Source organism: Glycine soja, chromosome 5 (genome assembly GCF_004193775.1).
Source record: "Glycine soja cultivar W05 chromosome 5, ASM419377v2, whole genome shotgun sequence".
NCBI lineage: Eukaryota > Viridiplantae > Streptophyta > Magnoliopsida > Fabales > Fabaceae > Glycine > Glycine soja.
In genome coordinates, this window is record NC_041006.1 from 2,113,231 (window position 1) to 2,125,005 (window position 11,775).

The window sequence follows — 11,775 nt, forward strand, 5'->3', positions numbered from 1 at the left end:
CGGATCACCCTCACACACACCTATCACAAATGCGAAAAAAATACAGGGACAGTTTTGGTATTTTTTAAAAATATTGGGTGCACCTAGCAACACCCTAAGTTAATTTATCGATTTTCAGTTTTTACAAGATTAAGTAAGCCACTTAATAATACCTTGATGCAAACCACCCTATAAACCATCTCATCATAGCACTCCACTTAAAAATATAAATATTAATTTTCAGATCAAGAATTGTTCTATAGCTGCGACGAGTGACATCCATGGGAACCACGTTGGCACTCGGGCGTGTCACCAGTGTGTCAGTGTTGTGTAATCCTCTCTTTCTTTTTTATGAGGAAATATTTAAATTAGTCTTCAAACTTCAAAGTTATATAAATTAAAACATTTTAATTTATAAAAAATGAAAATAATTATTATTTTTTTAATTTTGTAAAAATTATAGTTTTTTATTATTAATGTTAAAAAAATTACGCTATCAACCAATTAATTACTATAAAGTTAAATTTTTATCATAGATGAAAATTTATAATTTAAAATTTGGACTAAAACCTAATAATAATCTTAAGATTCATATACTGAACCTTGACCATTCTTTCGCCTTAGAAATAAATGCTTCCATGAGGTTTCTATATCTAAGCAGGTAGTACTTAACAAAATGGAATTAATATTACTACCTAATTAAGTTGGTGTTCTCAGTTCGCATACACGGTCTTTCATGCCAGCCTTTGACTCTTTCGACAAACAATTCGAAATGGATAGAGACAGCCAGAAGTAGACACTTGACCCCATAACATTTAACTTTTTAACTCTCTTTGGGCCAAATATACCAAATATTATTTAAAGTATATTTAAGTAAGAATCATACACTTAAATTGCAGTAAATCTATTGGAGAAAACATTTTTAAAGTGAATTGATCTTTGAATAATAAAAGAAAAGGTGTATCTAATGTTAAATTTTAGTGGGTTAAAATTATGAAATACTTCAAATTAAATAACCATTAAATACATTATTACTAGCTCATGACTTTAAATACATATTTTTTTGGAAGTCAAAGAGAGTAACTTTCATTCAATGCACAATTGTGCCTATAGCAAAGTTGTACAAATGATCAACTTAGTAATTGATCATGCTGTCAGATTATACCAAAGACAGCAGACAGAAAAATTGTAGCTAAAGTTCTATACGTTAAACTGATATACAGAAAACAAAAAGTCTAAAACCTCTACAAGAACATGTGCAATCATGTGTAAGATGATTGAAGACAAAGCATAGGATTTGTCATCCAGTCCGAGAAGAACAAAGGCACCTTTTCCTTCCTCTTATATATTAGCCACTGTCATGAAAAAGATCTGATAGTCTCTAAGATTGCAGCACCATCAGAAGTTTGTTCTCTAAACAGGATGCCATTTCTAGCATTCCATAATAACCATACCGCTGCATGCCAAATCACATGTCGGAAGTCTGTTTAGCATGAGCCTCCAAGAAAAAACCAGAACCTTTGAGGGAACCTCTGAGTGCCAAAACTTCTTGAAGATTGTGTGACTGGCTACTTGTTGCTGCTCTAGGATGGTTGTTTGTAAATGCTTGTATGTGGAAGCCACTGAAAATGGATTTGAAGGTTTCCATATCCAAGCATCGATCGGCAAAAAATTTATATAAGAATGAAGAATAACTAATACCCTACTAGCTTCATTGAGTTCACTTTATACCCAAACCTCAGTTTTATGACCCCATGGTTTGGATTGATTAGTATCTCATTGAGTGATATGATTTGGATGAATTTGAGGTATCTTTTAGTCGGAACAAATTCCTTGAGAAATTGAGATTTAAGATGTATATTTTGTATATGCACGGACTTGAAATTAAAATTCCTAACTACATACTTAACGAATAAGATTATTTGTTAATCATATATACCATACGCTGCTTGGGTAATAATTAAGGGGGAAAGCATAAACATGTTGCACGGCTAGGATGTGAGCAGGAAAAGAAATAAAACACACTAACAAAGGAAATGTTGGTGTGTTATGGTTCCCTTGTCGTTCATTCTTTGTGGTTTCATTATATGTAGGTTCTCTAGTAAATATTTGCACCAACTAAACCATAGTTATAAAGCAAATCCTGACATGGATCCCCACTTGTAACCAACCTTTGACCTACCACAACCACCTCCTTTTGTTCTTCATTTGATTACTCTTTATTCTTTTTAATCACCGCTGTTGGTATTTATGTTCCGTTGACATCTGTTCCAGTGGGAGAAGAGGGAGATGCTTTCTCCACCATGCATAAAAAATGAATTGAAAAATTAATCACAACAGTTCCACTCACATGCTTTGTTCAATATCACATTTACTCACCCGTTTCTTTTGTTGTACATTTACTCACTTTTGTTCGAGTTGTTTCCTTGTTTAGAAATTATTTTTATCAGTTTAATCTTGTTTAGGTGCACACGCTTTGCCTTTCTGTTTCTTGTCATTTTTCTTAAGTTGCAATGTGAAACACTTCTATATTAAAGATTAAGTCCACTTAAGGCAATAATAGCATTTGTCATTATTCTCAAGCCAACTTTGTCAAAATGTCTGAAGTATTTAATAAATTTATTGAATGAAAAAATTATTTTATCTTATCAGCTATGCATTAAAAAATTTGTGGACTTTTGCTGCTGTGTTTACCCGTGAAGTAAATACCAGGCAATAGCTCTTCATATTTTTTCTTATAACTGGGTTGAAACTATTTTAGGGAAAAAGGTGGGTGCAAGGTTCTAAAACACAAAACTTATGCCTGTTTTAGATTTGTGATTGACTGTCTGTCTCAAAATAATTATTGTTTTAAGTTGTGTTATACATATTAAGAAAATAAATAAATAAAAATAATAATTTTATAAAATTATTTTTTTATTATCATTAATTTATTTATAAATTTAGTTGTTGACCATTAATATTATAACAATATAAATTAAAAAAAATAATTAATATTATATTAAAAAGTTAAAATGAGAATTATTTTAGAATTATGTTTTGTTTTACACGGTAATTATAATAATACAGTGGGAGTAACACTTTTCTTATCAACTTGAATAATGCATTGTCTACATTAATTTTCATTGATTAATGTAAGGGTGTGTTTCATAGTTTCGTCTATAGATGTATTTATTAGTTATCACTTTCGTATTGTTTATTTGTATCATTGCTTCTGAGTGCTCCTCATGCTTTGAGGGAGACCTTGATTAGATCACGGGAGGCACGAGGCAGCAATTATGGCTTTTTCAGAGTCATCTTTTTTTTCTTCTTTTTCTAATGTATATTATCAGCACCATTTCTTTTCTTGGGGGAGGAGGGATTGTTGAAGATAGTTACTATGATCAGAGCACATCAGTGATGACAAAGACACCACATGAAGAACTAGTAAAACGAAGCCTGTTTTTTTTTATTTTTTTTTTTATCAAAGACATTGTTAAAAAATAGATATTATTTAACTCTTGAATTTCAAATTTACAATTTTCTTCCCTTTGGATACTTATTTATTTTCCTTTCATTTTTTAATTTTTTCTTTTCCCCTCCTATTATGGTTTAATTAATTTGTGAAATTTCCTCTTCGGGAAGTAAGATGAGTAAAGGTGGGATTTAAGCAATGGTCATTGCAATCAACTACAAATAAATCTTTATTAGCTGAATTAGAAGGCACCTTCCACTTTTATTACCACACACTTCTGTTGCTAATTCTGAAGCTTAGCCCAAAAGGCCAAAACTGTTAATCTCAGTTATGGTCTTTCCCTGTGGCTAAATAGACAAAATTATTAAAAAGCTTTAATTTGCATAATAGCACAAACCATTATTTAGGTGAATATAACAATCTTACAAGACTTGCAAAATCAGAAAAAATTATCCACTTATTTTACTTTACCCTATTCATAACTATTACTCTAGGATTCCAGAAACTACACACAATTGCAATCATAATGGTGAAAATAGTTGTTGGAGGCTCGGTGCCCCCTTTCCTTTTATCACCGAGAAAAAGAAAAAGATAGTGGGGGCTACACACTAAAAACTTTTCCCTCGCTATTAGGATACTGAAAAAACAATATACTGAGAATAAGGCGAGCACATTAATAATGCAGGCAAGGTTTTGGTCATCAAATCATAATGCTATCCTTCTTTCACTCAAGTCAGCTATGGATACACCATGCCTAATCATTGTACTAAATTCCTAAACGCATCAGCAGAAGGAATCATTAATTAAAACACCACTTTTAATTTCTTTTTGTATTAATTGAACCAAATGTTGGTTGTGCACATAGAAAGAAATATTGAAATATAGGAAATTAAAAGCTAAATTGTCAATTGTAGAATGGCCTTGACCCTTTTAGAAGTTTTTACCTTAACCAAATTTTCGCAAAATATAGAAATGGTCCCAAGTCTCTCAATTCCTTAGTAAGCCCTATCCTAAGAAGCTCGCTTTTCTACCCACTCAGAAATATCCAACATTCCAAAGCGTTATCTCTAAGAAAGTGAGAACTGTGGTCAATATTTATCTACACCAAGGATAGAAAGATATATAGACTGCTATATTTGCATAACCTAGTGTCAAACCACGAAGAAAATTTTGTGGGATAGAGGTGCCTGCCCCATTATTATTTCAATCTTTCAAAATCAAACCCAACTATGCGTGGACTTTAAGTCAGTAACTGACGGAAGTAAGCATGAAAATGTCAGCGATGGGAGAACTGTAAACACAGTTAAAAGTAAGCAAATTTTATGCGGATTAAGATCTTTCCTTCTATTGGTAACTAATATGACAATGATATGTTACAAGAAAGAAAGACATGAAACAATTACTGCGTATAAATATTCACCATTAGGACCATTAATTTAATTTTTATATCTTCCTCTCTAACATGAGATTATCATGTTAATTATCAAGATTCAAATACATTTTTCTTACTTGGGAGGGTTTCCAATTCTTTGAATGTGCGTATATAAAAAATTTCACTTCGATGATATTTACGTTTTGAATTTTAGTCTCATATCTTTGGTTTATATGAATATCTGATCTTGTTTTTAAAAAACAAAACAATTTTTTTATGCCACATATGTATAGATTGATTGATATAAATTAATTTATTTTAGCTTAGCAATTAATTTTGACTCTCAGAGTTTTGAATTCTAAATATATAATTATATGTAGCCTCTAAAGGGAAAAAAAAGTAAATTTTATACAGACAATTATTATTGTTACAATTTTTATTATTTAAAAATAAAGTAATTAATTGCCCTAGAGCGTATTAAAAAACTCCCATTTATTGCGGTGACCCCACTTAAGTAAAGTGGTGCATGAAGTATGAACAAAAAAACATTCAAATCTTAAATTCAAAGAAAGTGGAAATCTACAAGCAAGTAGAGATTACGAAGACGCATTAATCAACCCAACAACGACGAGCCAATACCATTTATCAGTGTGGAAGCAATATTAATTGATGATTGGCATGACAAGACCCAAATCAATTTAAACGGAATATATCTCTCATACGCACAATATAACCTCCCGTTTTCACACGCGCTTTTCTAATCCAATTCCCATGCAAAGTTTCCACACTTTCTAGTAGTTTTTACCTTTTACTAACTCAACTCAACATCCACGCAAAAACAAACCTATGACAAATTGACAATACAAAGTTGCAAACTAGTACGAACAAATACAACAAAACTAGTATTTCGAATTTTCGTTTTCGTTCGTTATCATTCGAAAGGCAAATACGCACAAAAAGACTTTCATCCTTCTTCCGTTGATTTCGGTGCTGTGTTTCAGTGAGCCTCATTAAGAAGAACCCAACATCCACCCTCTCTCCGCAATTACCGGAGAAACCAAAAAAAAAAGGTGAGAAAGTGAATGAAACAAAGTTTTATGTTCGTGTCTGCGTCTGAGTTCGTGTCATGCGAGTTTAAAAGACCAGACCCATTTTCCATTGTGTTGCCAAACAGTTGCTGATGCTCGCCCACGTTCTCTACGGTTCCAAAAGAAGCTAACTTGACCCGAGGAACCGGAGGGAGTTAACCGGTTACGTAGTGGGTCGGAACTCGGAAGGTGAAGAAGGTGTTGGGGAGTGATATGGTGTGGTGAGGCATAGCGTAATGGGGTGTGTGGTTGCGAAGCAGGCGGTGTCAGTGACGCCTGCAATTGAGCACTCGGTTGAGTCGGAGAAGAACAGGAAGAAGAAGACTGAGTCAGTGGGGGCAAGTAGGAGCGAGTTGGGTGAGTCGGGGAGAGCGAGTTCCAATGGTGGAAGTGAGTCTCTGAGCTTCAGGTTGGGAAACCTGAGCAAGTACGTGGAGGGAGAGCAGGCGGCGGCGGGATGGCCGGCGTGGCTCAGCGCCGTCGCGTGTGAGGCCATTCACGGTTGGGTGCCTCTCCGAGCTGACGCGTTTGAGAAACTTGATAAGGTTTGTATTAATAACAACAACCATTTCATCATGTCAAATTACAATGCTTTGTTTTTTTTTCCTAAGTTTTTTTTTGGGGGGCAAGGGGCGTTAATTTTATGATTTGATGAACTAGGTTGCATGTCAAAGTGAGAATTTTAAGAGTCAAGGAGGTTTCTCAAACTTGTTGGAATGCTATAAATAAAATTGCAGTGGAAATTTTGTCTCAATTCTTGATATTACAGGAAATTGCAGACGAATATGGCCGTAATTGTATTGCGAGGCAATGCAATCGCAATTTTGTTGCAATCTTTGATATCATAGGAAATTGTTGACAAATGCGGCCATAATTGCGGTTGCAATGTAGTCTCAGATTCCAAAAGCCTTGTCCTTGTAACTAAAATTGCAGTTGGAGACTCTTCTTTAAAACCTTGGATATGAATGCATGATGCAGCTTTTTCTTGAGTTGTATATATGATGCTGCTTTTTCTACTAATGTTTATTATTGAGTTTTGACAATTGGCTTATATGTATTTTTTGAAAATGGATGAATAGATTGGGCAGGGTACATATAGCAGTGTTTTCCGAGCAAAGGAGATTCAGACCGGGAAGATAGTGGCTTTGAAGAAGGTGAGGTTCGACAATTTTGAGCCAGAGAGTGTGAGGTTTATGGCACGAGAAATAATGATTCTTAGAAGGCTTGATCATCCAAACATCATTAAATTGGAGGGCTTGATTACTTCTAGATTGTCTTGTAGCATATACCTTGTGTTTGAGTACATGGAACACGACATCACAGGGCTCTTGGCTAGACCAGAAATCAAGTTTAGTGAATCACAGGTATGAATGTCGCATGTTTGTTTTCTTGTTTCTCATACAGCATAAGTGCAAAGAGACCGTTTTGTAAAACTGACACAGAAAGTGCCAACTGACTGTTGTGATGCATAGTTAGAATGAAGAAATAATTTTGTTGTGCAGATCAAATGCTACATGAAACAGTTGTTATCTGGCATTGAGCATTGTCACTCGCGAGGTGTGATGCACCGGGACATCAAAGGATCAAATCTTTTGGTGAATAATGAAGGGATATTGAAGGTGGCAGATTTTGGATTGGCAAATTTCTCCAATTCTGGGAACAAGCAGCCCCTCACTAGTCGTGTTGTCACCTTATGGTACCGTCCTCCGGAACTTTTGCTCGGTTCAACAGCTTACGGTGCATCCGTGGATCTCTGGAGTGTTGGCTGTGTATTTGCAGAATTACTAATTGGGAAGCCTATACTTCAGGGGAGAACTGAGGTAGTAAAGTAAACTTTTCAAAATGTATGAACTTTTTTCCTTCCCCATTTGATATTTTGTGTTCAGATTTCCTTCTGAGGATGCTTGTTAGTGAAAATTTGAAAATTGGATTACATCTTATTACAGAAATAGTAAACCACTATTCTATTTAAAAGGTGTCATTTTATCTCTTCAATCTTGGTGGAGTGGAGAGTGGAATCAATCTTGCATAGATTGATTGTTAACCAGCTAATTGATAATAAACTGATAAACTGGAAATGACAACTTCAATAATTTGTTTTTTCACGGTTCTTTTGAATCTCTTCTGAATTCAACTGTTACACATACAGGTTGAGCAATTGCACAAAATTTTCAAGCTTTGTGGCTCCCCACCCGAAGAATACTGGAAAAAGACCAGACTTCCTCATGCAACATTGTTCAAGCCACAACAACCATATGATAGTTGCCTCCGAGAGACATTTAAAGATTTTCATGCATCCAGTGTAAATCTTCTACAAACTCTTCTTTCTGTCGAACCAAGCAAACGTGGGACTGCCTCCTCTGCTCTCTCATTGGAGGTACATGGCAGTGTTGAACCAAGCAAACTCTTCTTTCTTCAGTGATTAATCGCTATAGCAGAGCCTTTGTCCATTTTAATTTTGATAATATTTTTATTTTGAGATTTATTTAATGCATATAAATCTGTTTGGTTTTATGATATTAGTCCTAGCCTCCTGGGTACAAATCTGTTCATCATCCATCTGCAAACTTTATGACTATGTGAAGCATTAATGTATGGTTTTGAATCCTTCTAGTCTTCTGATACAATAATTTTACCACTTTCAGTATTTCAAAACAAAACCTTATGCATGTGACCCATCAAGTTTACCAATATACCCGCCTAGCAAGGAGATTGATGCGAAGAATGAGGAAGAATCGAGAAGGTGAAAATCAATCATCTAAGCTGTCTATTTTTTGCAATTTTATAGGCTAGGAAAAATTTGGATTGTCACATATCAGCCAGTGTCACTAGCAATGTATTACCTTCTGTCTGGCTGGTATGGTCAAACCAAGAGGATATCTGCATGTGCCATTCACTTGATCAAGTCCATCACCATAGTTTGATTTCATAAGTTGATCCATTAAAGAAATGTTTTCTTGAATATTTTATCAGGGTCTAGGTTTGGTGTTAGAATGCCGGGGAGGTTAGACTGGTTCTTTTATCACTCAAATGTCATTAGAATTAGCATGCTTGAGCAGTAAATTAAGAAGGAAAGCTATTGATAGTAAACGAATCAACAGGAATATTCCATTCTGTTTTATATTCACCATCGCTCCATCTCTCTGGGAGTTGGAAGTGGATTGCTTTACTGAGATATAGCTTCAATTAAGGGTCAGTTTGATGTCCCAAAATACCAACAGACTCTCAAGATTGTAATACTGAAAAGATGATGTGAAGCTTTCATTAGTATAGAGCATAATAAACAAAATTTAATCTTTAAATTTCCATTTTTGCAATTATTACTTGTTATCTTTTCATGAAAATATACGGTGATGAACTTTCAGGAAAAAGATTGGTGGGCGAGCTTGCAGAGCAGAATCAAGAAAACCATCAAGAAATCCACTAGCACTCAGTAAATTAGCCCCAGCAGAGGTCTAGCTTGCTTCTTCTGTTCTTGCATCATTATGATTTTTCTTATGTGCATGGTTGCATGCACTGATTTACAGCAGTGATCTAATTACCAAAAATGTATTCTTATATCACCTAGCATCTCATTCTTCTCCTACAGGATTTGTCAAGTCAAACTCAAACTTCCCAAAAGATGGATGATAGATCTGTCCACATCATTAAAGAAGAGAACACTAACACATGTGAGGAGGCACCAAAGCAGTCTAGTGGTAAACCAGAAGATGCTTCTTCTTATATGAAGAATGCATCTCAAGTAGATATTCCCTTTCCTGGACCATTGCAAGTTTCAAAATCAAGTGGCTTCGCATGGGCAAAAAGGCGTAGAGATGACACTTCAGTTAGATCCCACAGTCGGTCTATTTCTAGAGGATATATCTTTAATTCATCAGAAACTTCTACACTAAATTCAAGGAATAATTCTGAATCCAGAAACCATGAAAATAAGAAATTTTTCGGGGCACATGCCAATTCTAGGGGCCATGACCTACTTGAAATTTCTAAGCTTGCCATGCAAAATCAATGGAGTAAGTTTGATCGTCTAGATTCGTTTGATACTTGTGACGAATACCATTCACAAGAACTGTCCGTGGCACTTTATAACAGGCAAGATTCACTATCCAAGAGAAGTAACCTGGTAAGTTCATTAAGTTGCTACTATTTTTAATATGGCATTAAGCATTACCATCTGCTGACGCATGAAACTTAACTGTCACTTTCTACATCTTGTTCTGTTTCTGTTTCCAGATGTGGAGACTAATGTAGGATTCTATTTGCAAGATGGAATTTAGGACTTTTGATGATACAGAGAATTATTTAAACTTTCACAGGCCAAAAAGATATTCATATTTTTGATGAATATTGATATTGACATATTTTGTCTTGCTTAGATGATGATTAACTGTCTGTTAAAAACCAAAAAAAAAAAAAAAAATAACTTTAGTCTTACAATAATTACCTAAAATTTGACAAAGTTTACTCTTTACTTTCTGGCCGTAGTTGTTAATTTTGTTAGATTAGAAGCCAGAATATGCAATTTATGCGTCCTTGCATGGACACGGTTATTAAGTTCTTAACTTATTCATTTCCCTCCTAACAGAGTTACCAGGATCAAGCAGAAAAGGTAGAGTTTTCAGGGCCACTACTATCTCAAATGCACACAGTTGATGAGCTCTTAGAAAGACACGAGAGTCATATCCGGCGTACGGTCAGAAGATCATGGTTTCAGAGAGGTACATGACAGTAATATCAAAAAGACTGTTACCACAAGACGCAGCAGTTGCTTTTGTCACTTACTGTTCTATCTTTTCACCTTCATCTTTCTGCATAAATTTCTTGAAATCATTATTAGGGAACTATGCTACTCCAAACTTTTAACATGTGATCCCTGGATTGCAGGTAAGAAGCAAGGGAAGTAACTGCAACTGTAATATTTATTCTTGAAAGGATATAGATCCTCGTATATCAAATCAAATGTCCTTGTGAAAGGGCCTTCTCCATTCACCAAGCACACTCGCTGCTGTGACTTTGAGCAACAATGAACATTATCATGTACACATAGACACAGTTACCAGCAGCATGAGATGTTACCTAGAAGCTTGGAAACTAACTAATTTGAGGAGTGTAATTCAATTTATAGAAATCAGAAGGCCGTGGAGAAGAGAAGAGAGGCTTTTTTTTTCTTCTTTTTCACCATGGATTCTCTATTTTTGGCCAATTATAATATAGAAAAATTTATTTCTGTATGATCTAAACTTCCTCAATCCTATTGCCTTTGCCTTTGGTAATCGTTATCTACCTCTCAAGTCTCATCCAGTAATGTACATATTTCATCTGCCATAACTGCTTGAATATCTATAGGTTGTCTAGTTACCATTTTCACTATTTTTATATTCTTCAAAGGTATCCGATTTAGTAATTTCTTTATCAAAGGAAAGAATCAGAAATGATTTTTTTTTTTGAAAGATCAATATTAATTTTTAATTTGTTAGTTTTTGTTAGTGGGAGAGATTCAAACCTACTAACATTGGCCTTTCAAATATCATGTCAACATTGACACCAACCAGGTAAGTGAGAATGTCTTCTTTGTCCAGAGCTACCATGAGCGCCTTCTTAAATCTTACTTGAATGTGCTTTCCTACATCTTTTCTATCCACAAACATAGGAATTCCTTCAAACCCCAAGTTCACCCTCAATTCTTGCAATAGCACGCACACCTTACAACATTGTTAACAGTTAATACCTCAAGAAGTTAGTTCAATTTTGTCAAATCAATTTATGACCACCTATAGTTTTGCTTCTACTACACATTTTTTGTATCCTTTTCTGCTTTTAACCTTCAAAAGTATCTATGTGAAGTAGTAGAGACTCGTTGAATAATTATTTGAAGAATTTCA

General features: G+C 34.7%; 1 protein-coding gene across 1 annotated transcript; it reads left to right on the top strand.

Annotated features, from left to right (window-relative positions):
- The first annotated feature begins 5,568 nt into the window (after positions 1–5,568).
- Positions 5,569–11,190, top strand: LOC114411833 (protein IMPAIRED IN BABA-INDUCED STERILITY 1-like). The gene is made up of 9 exons (XM_028375556.1): positions 5,569–6,438; positions 6,973–7,257; positions 7,396–7,713; positions 8,043–8,270; positions 8,539–8,636; positions 9,259–9,346; positions 9,483–10,016; positions 10,479–10,611; positions 10,778–11,190. Exons 1-9 carry the CDS (start codon positions 6,130–6,132, stop codon positions 10,795–10,797), a joined length of 2,013 nt encoding a protein of 670 aa, XP_028231357.1. The 5' UTR covers positions 5,569–6,129; the 3' UTR covers positions 10,798–11,190.
- Positions 11,191–11,775: the final 585 nt, after the last annotated feature.